At 41.1% G+C, this 15,377-nt stretch overlaps 1 protein-coding gene across 2 annotated transcripts in view; it reads right to left on the bottom strand.

The window, feature by feature from the left end:
• Nucleotides 1-2,028: 2,028 nt before the first annotated feature.
• si:ch73-63e15.2 (protein strawberry notch homolog 2) overlaps nucleotides 2,029-15,377 on the bottom strand; it is a 71,155-nt gene continuing 57,806 nt past the window's right edge. For both annotated transcript variants that reach the window (XM_037698191.1, XM_037698192.1), the window contains exons 17-31: nucleotides 14,484-14,666; nucleotides 13,539-13,660; nucleotides 13,284-13,415; nucleotides 13,060-13,195; nucleotides 11,568-11,680; nucleotides 9,678-9,749; nucleotides 9,474-9,582; nucleotides 9,303-9,374; nucleotides 9,069-9,212; nucleotides 8,849-8,943; nucleotides 6,138-6,230; nucleotides 5,928-6,059; nucleotides 5,617-5,693; nucleotides 5,173-5,363; nucleotides 2,029-3,605 (exon numbers count right to left, since the gene is read on the bottom strand). In XM_037698191.1, the coding sequence (XP_037554119.1) occupies nucleotides 2,494-3,605; nucleotides 5,173-5,363; nucleotides 5,617-5,693; nucleotides 5,928-6,059; nucleotides 6,138-6,230; nucleotides 8,849-8,943; nucleotides 9,069-9,212; nucleotides 9,303-9,374; nucleotides 9,474-9,582; nucleotides 9,678-9,749; nucleotides 11,568-11,680; nucleotides 13,060-13,195; nucleotides 13,284-13,415; nucleotides 13,539-13,660; nucleotides 14,484-14,666 (2,783 nt within the window). In that variant the 3' untranslated portion in view covers nucleotides 2,029-2,493. The remainder of the gene's footprint in view (nucleotides 3,606-5,172; nucleotides 5,364-5,616; nucleotides 5,694-5,927; nucleotides 6,060-6,137; nucleotides 6,231-8,848; nucleotides 8,944-9,068; nucleotides 9,213-9,302; nucleotides 9,375-9,473; nucleotides 9,583-9,677; nucleotides 9,750-11,567; nucleotides 11,681-13,059; nucleotides 13,196-13,283; nucleotides 13,416-13,538; nucleotides 13,661-14,483; nucleotides 14,667-15,377) is intronic.

Here is a 15,377-nt window from a genome sequence, read left to right as displayed (position 1 = left end):
ATATATATATATATATATATATATATATATATATATATATAAGAACATTATTTTGCATGAGCCAGTTTAAACCTACTCCTAGGGACTTAACGTTTGCATATACGAGAATAAAACAGATGTGAAACAAGCTCTAAAAACCCATCAGCGTCTCCACGACTCAAAAGTTCTACAGCGGCAGGACAAATAATAAAACCGTCTTTAAGAAAAATAGTCTCTTAAAAAGAAACAACCTTTTTTTTGATCTTTGCCCCTAAGATGGCATAAACAACAAAAACAAAAAAAATCACTGACATTTTCACAAGGACAAACAACAAACTCATCACATTAAGTCCAAAATATATATACAGCAAGAGTCACAGCACAAAGTTAAGAAACAAATCACAACATGAAAAATGTATTTGTTTAATCACTGCTATAGGAGGAAGAGGGGGGTATTCCTTAATCCTGTGGGTTATTCCTGAGTTTTATAAAAGGGCTCATCTCTTCGAGCCAGTATATTTAGGGGTGTCTGAGGAAAACTTTGGTATTTCTGCAAAAGGTTGATGAGCTGGAAACAATTAGCCCCAGCGAAAACTGAAAAATAAATCCAGATGCTGCACAGGAGTACAGAACAGTGCAAACTTATTTGGTGGCAGGTTGTAATAGAATTTGTTTTATAGCAATCTTTAACACGCCTGACCTGATCTTCAACATCCCTGACCAAAAGACTCATCAGCTATAAGAAGCCCGATCTAAAATCTAAATATCCCTTAAATATAAATAACATTTTTTTCCTTATAACAACTACTAAAACAATGAGAACGCATTGCGCTCGATCTGTCAAAACGTACTTTACAAAAATGTTCAGAAAGAAACAGAACAGAACAATAACCACTGAGCGTAAACGTTTTTTTTGTTTGTTTCCAACCTATTCTTATGAATGGTTTTTATTGCTTTCAGTGAAACCTTGGATCAGTTACACTACTGGTATTTTGTCACAAACCTAGCACAGTGCATAACATTTACACACAAACATGATCAGGTCTCACAAGTTTTAAAACATCACACGTTATCTGTTTGGAAAAGGCTGGAAATGGATCGTTTGAAATCTGCTAAACGCACCTCAAACCTGTGAATGCAGAGATGAATATTTTTAGTCAAAGGGCTCTGACGAAGATGCTTTTCATTGGTAATAGAGACTAAGAACTATTCGATTACCGTGGTAATCCAAAAGACGCGTGCACACGATCAGACAAAAACACCCAAAAGATTCCTGAAGTAAAAAAAACCAAACAAACAAGACAACAGAAGATGCAGCATAAAAACACAATGTAAAATATGGGTTTGATGGCAGATAGTATTTGTACGTATGCTGCTTGGACATGTACCACTGAGCAAAAACTGGAAAATATGGCTAAATCTGAAGAAATAATAAAAGCAACAAATACACAGAGGATCCAACCACCACGAGACAACACAAACAGAGGGACACCAGCAGAACGAGGACGTCTGTGATTGTAGTGTCATAGATACTCTCTGGACATCACATTTGGGCTGGTTGTTGTTCACACCCCCTCCCTCATGTTAACCGCCTTTCTGACATCCAGACCAACCGTTAAGAAGCTAGTTCTCTGCTCAGATTATTAATGTTTAATCTGATCCTAAGTGCACAGAAGATAGTGCCAGCATTTGATGGCAGAAAAGTAGGCGTCCTTGCAAAAGCCCAAACCAGCATCATGTAACATAAACACCAGCGGACAGACTCCCTCAATGGATAAATACAAATATACCTTTGTTTTAAATTAAAAAATAAAACTCAAAGAGTAAAAATCTATACATTAGGCTACAGAGACTCTAAAGACTGCATTTATAGGTTTCTCCGAAGGCACTGTTTGCAACAGCAGACTGGTCTTCCTCTCCATTAGTTCCTCGTACGAGCAGAGGGCGAACTGAGAGGGACGCACGTGGAGGCAAACTGAAAGTTGAGGCATTTTATGGCTGATCAGCTAAAAGATTTCATCTTTATTTATATACTCTCCCTCTTTTCCATTTAAAATCTATCTTTTGTTTCACTCAAACCATGCCTTGCATACACTTATTCTTTTTTTTTTTTTTAAGCTAAGACAAACAAGAAGAGCTTCTAGCGAATTCGCCGATCTCACCTCGTACAAGTCAGCAGCGGGAGGTTTGTTAAAAGATTTTCACACAAAGTAGTTACCGCAGGTTATTTTTCCAACTTCCTTTTTTATAACTTTTGAAACAGCTGCCTTTTTTTTAAATATATTTTACGGTAGAGGGCACACTTTGGTGCAAAAATCTGACATTAAACCAGAAAAATCGGCGAATGCTAAAGGTGGATAGAGAGAAGGAGCAGGCAGTGACTTGACTATCGGCCCTGAGGGGAGGACGGGGGAATAGGTCCAAATGGGGTGACGTGATGCAAACTACTCTGAAAGACTTAACAAAATGCCAAAAACCTGACAAAGTCTAAACCATGTGTAACTGCTGAGGCTCTTAGTCCTGCTGAGGGTACTGGATGACAGACTTGCGGTCTTGCCCGGCCTGCAGCATGCTGTTCAAGGCCTCGCGGACGTCCAGAGCGCCAGAGCTGCAGTGGCCGTTGGTTAGAGAAACGGAGTCGGACTGTGGCAGGAGGTAGGGCGCAGGGAACGAACTGGAAAAGAGCGAGGAGGAGGAGGAAGAGGAGGAAGGGGATGAGGAAGGGATGGAGAAGAGCGAAACCGGGTTGTTTGGCAGGGACGAGGTGGTGCTTGTGGAGGAAGAGCAGGAGGAGGTTGAGGATGAAGGGTTGGCTTTCTGTGTGGGCATGTGGGGAGACAGCGCCAAGCCGAGTATCTCTAGTAAGTCTTGATCGTGGTTGGTGGGTAGAAGGTTGTGGTTCTGCTGCTGGGGAGCCGGATGATGGTGCTGCTGGAGCATCAAAGGCTGCTGTGTCTGTGCAGGGTGCTGGGGGTCGGGGACGGTCACGGGGAACAGAGCCAAGTTAAAGTCCGGCAGGGTGTCCAGGCTCGGCCCAGCCTCTGTGCTGTCTGTGGAGGGAGACGGCGAGCTCATGGTCAGGTCCAAAATCTCATTCAGGGGATTACTGGAAGACAAGTCGGGAGACGGCGCCGTCTGGTGGAGCTGGAGAGGCGTGCTCTTGGATAAATGATACGACGGTAAGAAGGGCTGGTTGTAGAACTGAGAGAACCTGTGGCTCACGGTTTTGGGCAGAGCCACCTGGTTGTTGGTGCTAGAGGAGGTGGAGCTGCTGGGCCAGCCATTGTGGGTCCTGGTTTGGTTCCTCTGTAGGGGAAACAGAGACAAACTGTAGGGGGGCTGCTGCAGAGCAGACTGGATTTGGGCCTCTAGCTGGGACATGCTCCCGTTCTGAGTCCTCTGCAAAGCATTCTGGTTCGGGTTCTGTTTGAAAACGTGGCTCGGATTCTGGACGAGGAAGTGGTTGAGGACGGGGTTCTGGTTTTCCGGAAGGCGCTTGTTCTCCTGCTCTATCTGACGCATGCGCTCCTGCTGCTGCTTCTCCTTACGCCTCTTCTTCACCTCCTCGTCCATTAGCAGCAGCTCCTCACGCACACGGGTCACGCAGGCCTCTGGGATCTTGATACCTGAGGTGGGGGTAGGAGGAGAGGGGTCAAAGGTCACTCCTCAGACGTAAACTCAAACACCTAAAACAGGATCAATTACAGGCTGTTTAACGCCCATCACCAAGAGGCATGAGGCTGGTACTGCCTGTGCACGTTTGTTTGACAAAATATTTCACCAACAGCTGGACAGATGTTAATGATCTCTCAGAACACTTTTACTGAATCAACCTCTACAGCTGCTTATTTTTTGGAGTCAGTCCAATTAAAGTTGGCCACCAAATCTTATCAACGTTAGTCGGTTTTACAGATATTGAGCTATAACATAGGGTGGTAGTAGCTGAGAGTCCTCTTCAACACATACTCTGAGCACTAACTGATCCCACAACATCTTGCAATATCTTGTAAGACCACATAAAGCAGTTAAACACATGCACGTTTTACATTAAAAAAAAAAAGCATTTTCACATTTTAAATGTGCTCTGGAAATAAATACGATTTTATTTAAGATTTATTTATTTAAGAGTACACTTCTATACAGCACTGTACTGCTTTGTCATGAATGTTGTGCTAATGTGCTTTGTACTTTTTACAGCTTCACAAGTGTCAGCATTCATGTTTCAACGATTGTCCACTTTAATATTACTCATATAATTGGGACCGTACAGATAAAAAGTAAAAAAAACAACAACAACAACTTTGGACAGGCATCGCCATTTTGTAGTTTTCTTTCAATGAGCCTAAACTGCACTACCCAGAAGCCAACAGTGCTTCTGACTGCTGCTTTCTGTTGAAATGGAGGGCAAGTTTTGATCCGATCCAAACCTGATTAAAAAGTTTGGTCCTTATTCATAGTGATTTTGGCGCTCAGTGGATGCAGAGAGTCGATCAGAACCAGACCAGAACCGGACCAGAACTACTTCCAGCCTCATTGGTCAATCTGCGTGCTGCTTGCCGGCCCATGAAGCCTCTCGAGCGGGGAGGCGTTGCTTGAAGGTCCAGTGTCTTCTCCAGAGCTCACCCAGACTTTTTTCATCTGGATTCTTCTGGATTATTTGGACTCGACTGGGACCATTGTGTGGTTTTGTGCTGGATCTCCGAAGGTCCGGCTCTCTCCAAAAGCGTCTGGTGCTCAACGGCTGCAGAGAGCTGATCAGAACCGGACCAGAACCGGACCAAGGCTGGTGAGTCCCCATATAAAATTTTGTAGTACTGTACAGTACGGTATGTATGTTTTTAAATTGATGTAGGTTTAAGAGGTTAGAACATTGCAAGAGTGTGGGAAGAGTTTATAAAGCCTTAAAATAAATAATAGTATTAATAAATACTAAAATAAATATAACGTTCCTACTTAGCAGTTTTTCACCTATCACGGGGGTGTGTGAAACATAACCCTCACTATAATCGAGGGACTACAGTACAGAGTTTAAAAAAGATATATGACAGATTAATGGATTGCCAATGATGAATCATCACTGACATCCTAATCTTTGAATATCAAAACAATTGTCATTTTAAAACTTGAGCTTGTCGAGGGGTTGTTTGGAAAAAAAAAGATAAAAACCCGAAAACAAAGCCAGCTTGTACTAACCGACTTGCTTGTTGCGCTGCTTCGTTTTGAGGCGGACAATCTGCAGGATGCTGGAGTTGGTGATGTCAGACACCACGTCGGACACTCGCTTCCACACCCGTAACAACGCCCCACACAGCATGTGATACTGACGGAGACGCATGCCCTGCAGACACTCCTGGCCCTCTTCGATTTTCTTACACTTCCCATTCCTGCAGAAGGTGCAGAGGAAATATTCAGATGTTAAATTAGCTCAAAGTCCGTTTCACAAACGCTTTACGTCAGATTGAAAAACGTTCAATCACAGAAACAGCTTATGTTTTTCCAGTTTAGGCACAAACGCCCCCTGAGCGTTGAAGCACGCGCACTGAATGCTTGTAAGCACAAGCCCGACTGGAGCCTGATGGGTTTTTCAAACCAGACCCGAGCCAGTAACCCTCAGGGATGATGTGGATTTCTACTTACCAGTTGGCGTGACTACACTTCTTTAAAGAGAAGGTGAACTGGTTCTCCCAGCTGTCTTTAGCTTCCTCTGAAGTAACCTGAAATAACAACAGAATTATCAACTGTAAACTCATCACATCTACATTTGATTAAAACACAAATGTGTCATTACACATTAACGTCCACAAGGGGGCAGCAAAGCTCCCTATGTCCAATGAAACATGAACTTCGACCTCAAACAACCATATCACAGCAGAATAAGTCTCGTCTTCTATAAATGTATTCTCAAAGTTAGCTTATTGGCAAAAAGAAAAATCATTTAAAGCTTCTACCTTTCTGTATCTCTGCAGCAGGTTGTTGAGGCTCTCAGGCTGCGTCTGCTTGCCAATGTTGGGCTTGTAGATGTTGAAGTTCTTACCTCGTCCCTGCTCAGCAAGTAGCACACAGGGACTGTTCCCTCGCAGCTGTAAAAGAAAAACAGAGTTTCAGCATTGCATTTCTCATTTTCTACACACAGCCTGGACTGATTTAGGTGGACTCACCTTATAGGACAGGTAGAACCCCTCATCAGAAGCGCTAAGCTTCAGGGACTTGCTGTAGGCCTCTTCCCAGGGCATACCTCTGTCTACCGTGATCTGCAGGGCACAGAGATAGTCACACTTGTAGTCAAAAGTAAACCATATTCCAGTCCTAAGGGATTTTGTCACACCATTCTGTATTATCTAATAGTGCTGAGAAGATCCGACTGGCTGACCATAAAAGTTCAACCACGCCCTCTGAACTTGTAAAGTGTTCTCTGTGTGCAGAAGTCTTTGCCTGTCAACTGAAATGTCAAGTGCTGGCTCGCCTGCTGCAGGCAGCTAAAATATAAATATACCAGCAATATTTATATCATGATAACTATGTCATTTAGCATATATTTGTATGCTAAATTAAAAAAAGATATAAGATGTTGAGTTTAGTGTTTCATTGCAAAAAACGGCATGACTAAAATTAAAGGTCAGGTAGCGCAGCAGCAAAAAATAAAAAAATAAATAAATACAAACGTAGATGATATGATGAAATGTTGCATATGATTTACTTTATGTTTCACTAGACAAGAGCCATCTGACAGAGACTTCTAAGTCTGTCTCGCTTCTCTGAAGCAAAGTGGTTGGAAACTGTGTCGAAGGTTGTGTTAGCATCTCTGCAGCCACGTGACGATGACGTTTGAGGCTGTATTATCACAAGACACCAGACGCGAGGCGGATGATTCAAATCTGACTTCAGTTGTTCCCACAAAACTATTGTTATTGTTTAACTTCAATATTTTATGGTTAGGTGTTACATTACAATCACTTTCTAATAATTCATTCAACCTTTATTTATACAGGTTAATCCCATTGAGCCTCGGGGACTCATTTACTACTACTAATAATAACACTTTATTTATAAAGCCCTTTAAAACAACCACAGCTGCAACAAAGTGCTGTACATGTAAAATCATGAACATTTAAACACATAAAACAGTTGTTAAAAACATTAAGATCAATAAAAATAATAAAAACAGCTATTGCAGAACAAATTCAGTGTGTGCTAAAAGCCAGGGAGTAAAAATGTGTTTTAAAAAGCGTTTTAAAACTGGACAGTGAAGAGGCTCGTCTGATGGGAAGAGGGAGATCGTTCCACAGTCTTGGAGCAGCAACAGAAAAAGCTCTGTCCCCTCTGAGCCTCCGCTTAGACCTCGGCACCTCCAGGAGCAGCTGATCAGCTGATCTGAGGCACCGAGCAGGAGAGTATGGGTGAAGCAGCTCAGAGAGGTAGGATGGAGCAAGACCATTTAAACTTTTAAAAACAAATAAAAGAATCTTAAAATGAACTCTAAAATGAACGGGCAGCCAGTGGAGTGAAGCCAGAGTGGGGGTGATGTGCTCCCTTTTTTGAACTCCAGTTAGAAGCCGAGCAGCAGCGTTCTGGACCAACTGGAGGCGTCTGAGGGAGGACTGGCTGACTCCAAGGTAAAGAGCGTTGCAGTAATCCAGCCGAGAGGTGACGAAGACATGGATTACTGTTTCCAGCTGCTGTTTTGTGAGGATGGGCTTTACCTTAGCCAGCTGTCTGAGGTGATAAAAACTGGTCTTGACCACCGCTCCAATCTGGGACTCTAATTTAAAATCACTGCACATTTTAAAACCCAAGTTAGAAACAGTTTTCTTTACATGTGGTGCCAGAGGGCCCAGATCAACAGGGCAAGGTTCACAGGAGCCACTAGGACCAAACACCATCACTTCTGTTTTCTTTTCATTGAAATTTAAAACATTTAAAGACATCCAGGCTTTGAAGTCTTCAAGACACAACAGAAGTGGCCTAATTGAGGGGGCATCTTTCTTTTTTAGTGGCATATAGATCTGATTATCGTCAGCGTAAAAGGATTTTGTTACTTTTAATGTTAGCTGAGGCTAGATCAAAGCCACGTTTATCAAAAAGTTAACCATGAGCATCAAAAAGCTAGTCAGAAGCTAAACATAGAAGAAAGGTAGCTAAACAATAAAAGTAGACAAAATCAGAACAAGTATGCAGGAGCTCGGGCAGCACGGTGGTGCAGTTGGAAGAGCTGCCGCCTCTCAGTGAGAATGTTGTCCCAGTTCAAATCCCGGCTGGGGGCCTTTCTGGGTGGAGTTTGCATGTTCTCTCCGTGCATGCGTGGGTTTTCTCCGGGTACTCCAGTTTCCTCCCACAGACCAAAAACATGCATGTTAGGCTGATTGGTGACTCTAAATTGTCTGTAGGTGTGAGTGAGAGAGTGAATGGTTGTTTGTCTCATTTGTCTCTATGTGTCCCTGTGATGGACTGGAGACCTGTCCAGGGTGTACCCTGCCTTTCACACAGTGACTGCTGGACATGGGCACCAGTGACCCCCGCGACCCGAAAAGGAAGAAGCGGGTAAAGATAATGGATGGATGGATGCTGGAGCTCATGTAAAAAGAACAATGTGTTTCTATGGAGGAAATAACTGTTAATAAAGTTAAATGTTTTGAAAAGTTACAAGCATCCATCTTCTGAGCGAACTGAGCTTTTGAAACACTAACTTCTCAAATGGCACAAAGCATTCAGAAGAAGTTACAAAAAGCGTGTAGAAAAATAAAAAAACGTGTAAAACGAGAGAGTGCGCACGCAATCAGAGTGCGCACGTTTGTGTCTACACTAACAGTCTCACAGCTGATGACAGGTTCTTCACTGAGCTACAGCCGAGAGGAGCCGACGCAGTGCTTACCTTATAAAGAACAACCTGCCCGTCTTGAGGGTTTCCAGCCGTCAAGAACGTTTCCTGCCTCTCCTCATAAATCTCATCATTACCAGGAGCAAGATCTGAAAGGGACAAGAAAGCAAACAGATCAGCACCAATCACCTTTAATAAAAACAAATGGTAAATGCCTATGATATAAACAGTTTGTGTTGTATAACTAAAAAACAAGAGCTTCAAACATCCATACCCAGGATTCCCATGTCATATTTGCCCTCCTTCTTGTCCTTCTCGATCAGGTAGTCAAAGTTATCTGTAAAGTACTGGAAGAGATAGTTCTGCTTGTGGACCTCCAGGCCCAGGATGCGATTTAGGAACTTAGTGATACTGCAGTCTGAGACACAAGAGACAGCACACGGTTTAAAGCCGAACACACTAAATGTCATTTTATTCATACAAAGAATCAGGATCTGACCCTCTGTACCTTTTTCAGTGCTGATCCCAAAGCGAGGCTCTTTACAAATAATGCCCACATGGATCATTCCAATTTTTATCTCTGAAAATAAAGCATAATAAAGGCGTTTTACTGGTTTAACTCCGGTAAATGGTGCAGATGGTCCCTGTTTAGAAACATGCAATCAGTGCTCAGAGGTACCTTGAAAGAATCGGGCATCCCCACCAGGGTATCCTTTGGGAGGGGGCACCTTGTTCTCTATGTGGCCAAGAATTGCTTTAGTAACTTTATCTAGAGCCTTGGTTCCATACTGAAAGAAAAACAAAATCACAACTGTTATGAACAACCCATTTTTAATATTTGATGCATAGTTTTTCAACATAAAATCTTCCTGGATGTGCCCACCTTGTTCTCAAAATTGTACTTGCTCAGATCTCTTGATTCAGTGGCTCGTCTGTCTCCATGAGTCAGCGCACCCTGCAGTGGGTCAACAACAGGATCATTTTTAGTGGTCTGTACTTATATAGCACCTTTCAATCTTATCAAGATACGCAAAACTCATTACAACACAACCTGTGTCCTCAGATTCATACAGCACTCTACTATATTTATACAAGGAATAATCAGAGCTTTATGACATGCATACACCGATGGTTCACACATTGGAGGCAATGGGGGGGGGGGTCAATGTCTTACCCAGGGATGCTTCAGTATGTGACTGTTGGTGGAATTGAACCCCCAACTCTTGCAATGGAGGACGACTGCTCTAACCACTCAGCCACAGCCACCCCAATTAGTATCAGCACAAACAAAAAAAGACTGCCTGTTGTCATTTTGTAAGACTATCAGCTACTCAAAAGTGAATTTAGAGACAAAACTTAGTGCAACAGCTGAAGGAAATTTTAGATAATTCAAAATTCAAAGAGGAAACCAGCTGCTGGAAAGGAAAAAGCAATACAAGGGATAGAAAAACATCTTTCAGTCCTGATCCGCTCGTTCCAAAGGCTGTTCATCTGTTCTGACTGGGTTTTATAAAGTTGAATCAGGCAGCCAGATGAGACAAAACCTACTCTTGACATATTTACCACACGCAGTTGGCAAACGCAGGAACAACTTCCTGGAACCCCCATCCCCCCACACTCTTCTCGCCCTTTCCCCCAAAAGAAAACAAATGTCATGCTACGTCACCATGGAAACAGATGACTGCCAGAGCAGAAATACACTGATAATGATGGAAAATTACTGCAGTCTTATAAATCATTCAGACACGCTCTTTTGCTTTATTTTGTGCTTTTAGGATAGAGAAATAAAAAAAGGCAGAATGTTTTGAGGTTTTGTGGGAAAAGTTCAAGAAAAGATCCTCCAGGGAACAGGAAGGACAGACAAAAGGCAGCACAGCTACAGTAAATAAACACTAACTATTGTTTACAGTAAACCAACTCTTCACACGCCACACAATATGAGAAGATATGAAGGATAACTGTCCCCTGAAGCAGAGTTCATTCTCTTAAAAGGAACTAGAGAAACTGCATTTCCTGTGAAAATAGAGAGTGGATGCTTATTGTTGAAGAACCTGCTGAAAAACAGCTGAAATGAGCTAAAAACATGCTGAAATGTTGCTGAAATTGAAAAACAAGCCTAAGTTAGCAGAAGAAAGCAGAAAGAACATGTATTCGCTGAATTAGGTTTAAATAAGCAGAAATGAGCACAAAAATTAGTACATTTGCTAAACAGGCTGAAATTAGCAAAAAAAAAAAAAAAAATAGCTGAAAAGGCCGAAAGAATCTTAAATTACCAGAAGGAAGTGGAGAGAGCACACTTGTGCTCAGTTAGGTTTATAGAAGCAGAAATTACCACAAAAAAGTGAAAATTATCTGAAAAAAGCAGAAATTTGCACCCCCCCCCCAAAAAAAACCCATCTGAATATTAGCTAAAATAAATCAGAAAGAAGCTTAAATTACCAGAAGGAAGAGGAGAGAGCACAATTTTGCTGAATTAAACTGAATTTCTTTGCACAAAACAGCTGAAACCCCCCAGCTGAAAGTAGCTGATCTTTTTATTTGCAGAAGGAAGCTGAAAGCAGCTGAACCAGAACAAAATGTGAATGGAGCAGTAAAAGGTTGTAAACAGATCGAAAGATCTGAAGGACGTAAAATGAGCTCAATTCATATGAGAAAAAAAAAAATGCAGAAAAGGCTAAATATTTCAAAAAGCTAAAGTTGCACCAATACCAAAAAATCAATAATGAGGTTCATTTGGGGCAAACAGTCAAACACACAAACACACAGTATTTACCAGACTCTCTAATCTTTTAGCCACGATAGAAGCGAAACGTCTCTCTCCAGCCAACTCTGAGATGAGGAAGATGTACTCTGGAGCCGTCACCTGATTGGACCGATGAGTTCGACCTGCCAAGACAAAGGAGACGAGCTTCACCAAAGAATGAGAAATGAAGGAAACCATTTATCTGAGGGAACCCTGAATCAGCATTATATTGTTTTCCTGTTTATAGTTTACAGTTTTACTACTGTTCAGGTGTCAAAATGTTTGGTTTGTTCAGGTAAGTACGGCTCTATATTTAGGTATTTGTAACTTTTAAACATTTTGAAATATTTCACTTTACTTTTTTATGGAAATGCATTGACATCTCTTCAAATCCTGAAAAACTTCGGTCTCTTTGAAATCTACAGTACGCTTGTTTTATTTTTAAATCCAAGCTAACATTTAGCTAGTTTTAACTTTTAGCAACTGTTCTGCTAATTGTAGCTTCCAGCTACTGTTTTGCCATTCTCAGCTATTAGCTACTATTTTTCTGGTCTTATTAGTTTGTTTATATTGTTTTTCCTAATTTTAACTTTTCAAACTCTGGCATGAAAGGTGGCTAGCACCTTTTCCACCTCTCCCTTATTATAAATGAGGTCATGGTTAGAGGTGACCTCTATGATGGTATATCATGTTTTAGAGTCGAGGAGGAAATTAAAGCTATTTAAATAAATTTGTGTACCTTTCAGGAAACTAGTTGAAATATAAATGGTGTTATATATGTACATATATATATATGTATATATATATATCAATTTAAATTTGGTATAAAAAATTGTACTGTATATTTATTCTACCAGTTTAGATCACACTAAATGTGTGAATGCTGCACATAGATAAACCTCTTGATGTTAACATCTACCTAACCCCTTTTGATACTTTAACAAGATTTTTTTCTACTTTTACTTTTTAGCTAATGGTTTGCTACTTTTAGCTTTCATTTAGTGTTTCCTTCTTTTATCTTTTAGCTATGTTTTTGCTTCTTTTAGGTTTTAATTAGTGTTTTCTTCTTTTAACCTTTGGCTAAATTTTGGCTTTCTTTAGCTTTTAATTTGTTTTCTTCTTTTAGCCTTTTTTAATCATTGGACATTTTTAGTCTAATGTGCTTTTCATATGTAGACATGCATGTAAAATGAATTAAGATAACACTGATAAATAAAACACTGCACTGGCTTGTCATTCTGTGACATTGTTTGCTTAGTTTGTTGGTCTTTAATAACAAAGACACCTGAGACCGCTGGGTAACACAGAAGGTCAGCTCAATGTTTGTCTGATAAAAGTGATAACCATCAGACAATAACAGAAAATTTTACCTATAAATGCCTTGAAAGGTAAAAAATAAAATAAAATCTGTGCAATTTATTATTTTAATCTAAAATGTTTGTTTTTTTGACAGAAAAACAAATGTCTAGTTCAGTGAACTCCCTTTGAGTGGCCCATTGTAAGGTAACATCTCCTGACGTACCGAACTGCTGAATGGCCCTGTCTGCGCTCCACGGCAGCTCCAGGGTCATGTGGACCCGGCGCTTCTGATTGTTCACTCGTTTGTCTGCCTGCAGGGAAATCCCAGAGCTGGCTGCCTCTGAGATGATGGCCACCAACTGCAGGACAAGCAAGATTAAGGTGCTTTTAGAAACAGCTGCAGCCAGTCAAACCGTCAAACTCAAGCCAGCGTCCATTCCAGCGGACCTTCTCTCCGTTCATAAAGCGGTCCTTCTCTTTGATGTTGATCTGGTCGATCGTGGAGCCCTGCTCAGCCCGCGACTCGTAACGCACGATGCCATCAGGACGTCGCACCACGCGGCCTTTACGTCCTGTCATCTGTGGGGGAACGCACACCAAAACAAGCTGTCACTGCAAGCATATTATCTCTTAAGAAGACTTTCACAGAAAAAACAGTTTTTAATAACAACAAATTAGTGTGAGAGGAGTCTGAACTCATACCTCAGCGACTTTATCTGGCCCTCCAAACTTATCAATGAGCACATCCAACGTGTTGAGAGGTAGTTCTTTTCCTAGTTCTGATATTTTATTCAGGAGGCCCTGCTTCATGTCCTCTATCCTGGCTGTAAGACAAAGCAGAGCAGCATGTTAACTCTATGACCCGTTTCAGAGTGAAACAGATCCGGGCAACAGACTATAAAGTTTTCATCAGCCCAACATGGACGGCTGGAAATAACTTTACACAGCTGTCCTTAGGCGTGTTTTTTTTATTCTCTTTGAAGACCAGGCAGTCTTTGTTCTTCGTACAAGTGTAGAAGTTAGCTATTTGTGGCCTAAAAGGAAACAAAGCCATTGATTTAGGATTAATTTAGTTTTAAATCAAGGAGTTACTGAAAAGCTTTGACAGACCATATACCAGGGTTGTGAAACCAGCTCTGGCTCTGGGCTGATATTAAGCTGCAGGTAGTTTGTTTCACACTGAGAACAGACATGTGCTCAGGTTTTAACAAGACGTCATTATTGTCACAGCAGCTGGAAGCTGGAGGAGAACGTATTTAAACAACTTGTTCTCCTGACGAGCTGCACTGGCAGCACGAGCTCATGTAGGAGTGGGTGGAAAGGTGTCAACACAAACAATGATTCTCAGCTCAGTTAGAAATCTTAACCAGTGATGAATTTATTGTTTTGGACGGTGACTAAGCACCTATTAAGAAAATGGAGGTTAAAGCTTTTAAGCCCCTTCATTCAAATCACAGAAAAACACACAAGTTAAAAAAAGGCAAAACTTTACAAATTATATAAATAAAACATACACCTCCTTATGGAATCCAATTGCCGATGGCTGATATAATCATTATATTCAACCAACTGTCCAACCCTAGTGAGAAACAAAAACTTTGGACTAATGAAACTTCAGAGTAACGACATGAAGGGGAGAACATCCACCTGACTGGCAGCTGGTGTGGTGAACAAAGATGACGTCGTCGTTGTCTTGCAGGGAGTCTGGTGAGGAGTTTGAGTCTGTGTCCATGCCGTCGGAATCGCTGCTGCTGTCGTCGGAGATGTTGATAACGCCGCCGCTGTCCACTGTGTGCTTGGGCACCTTGGATTGACGACCTCTGGGCTTTCCTGATCAGTAGATATGACGAGGGGTTGGAGTGAAAATCCAAAACAGCACAAAAACACTTTTTTAGAATCACTTAAAACAATGACGACATAGTTTAAAATAAAATAAAATACTTATATTAAAACTTTAACTGTTAATAAAGCAGAGTCTATCTATCTAAAGTCTATCTATCTACCGTATCTACCGTATCTATCTACCGTATCTACCGTATCTACCGTATCTATCTACCGGATCTATCGTATCTATCTACCGTATCTACCGTATCTACCGTATCTATCTATCTACCGTATCTATCTATCTACCGTATCTATCTATCTACCGTATCTATCTACCGTATCTATCTACCGTATCTATCTACCGTATCAACCGTATCTATCTATCTATCTATCTATCTATCTATCTATCTATCTATCTATCTATCTATCTATCTATCTACCGTATCTATCTATCTACCGTATCTATCTACCGTATCTATCTATCTACCGTATCTATCTACCGTATCTATCTACCGTATCTACCGTATCTATCTATCTATCTACCTTATCTACCTTATCTACCATATCTACCATATCTACCATATCTACCTATCTACCTATCTACCTATCTACCTATCTATCTATCTATCTATCTATCTATCTATCTATCTATCTATCTATCTATCTATCTACCGTATCTATCTACCGTATCTATCTATCTACCGTATCTATCTACCT

Source organism: Nematolebias whitei, chromosome 3 (assembly GCF_014905685.2).
Source record: "Nematolebias whitei isolate Nwh7 chromosome 3, NemWhi1, whole genome shotgun sequence".
Taxonomy (NCBI): Eukaryota; Metazoa; Chordata; class Actinopteri; order Cyprinodontiformes; family Rivulidae; genus Nematolebias; species Nematolebias whitei.
This window is presented reverse-complemented; position numbering and strand designations above follow the sequence as displayed.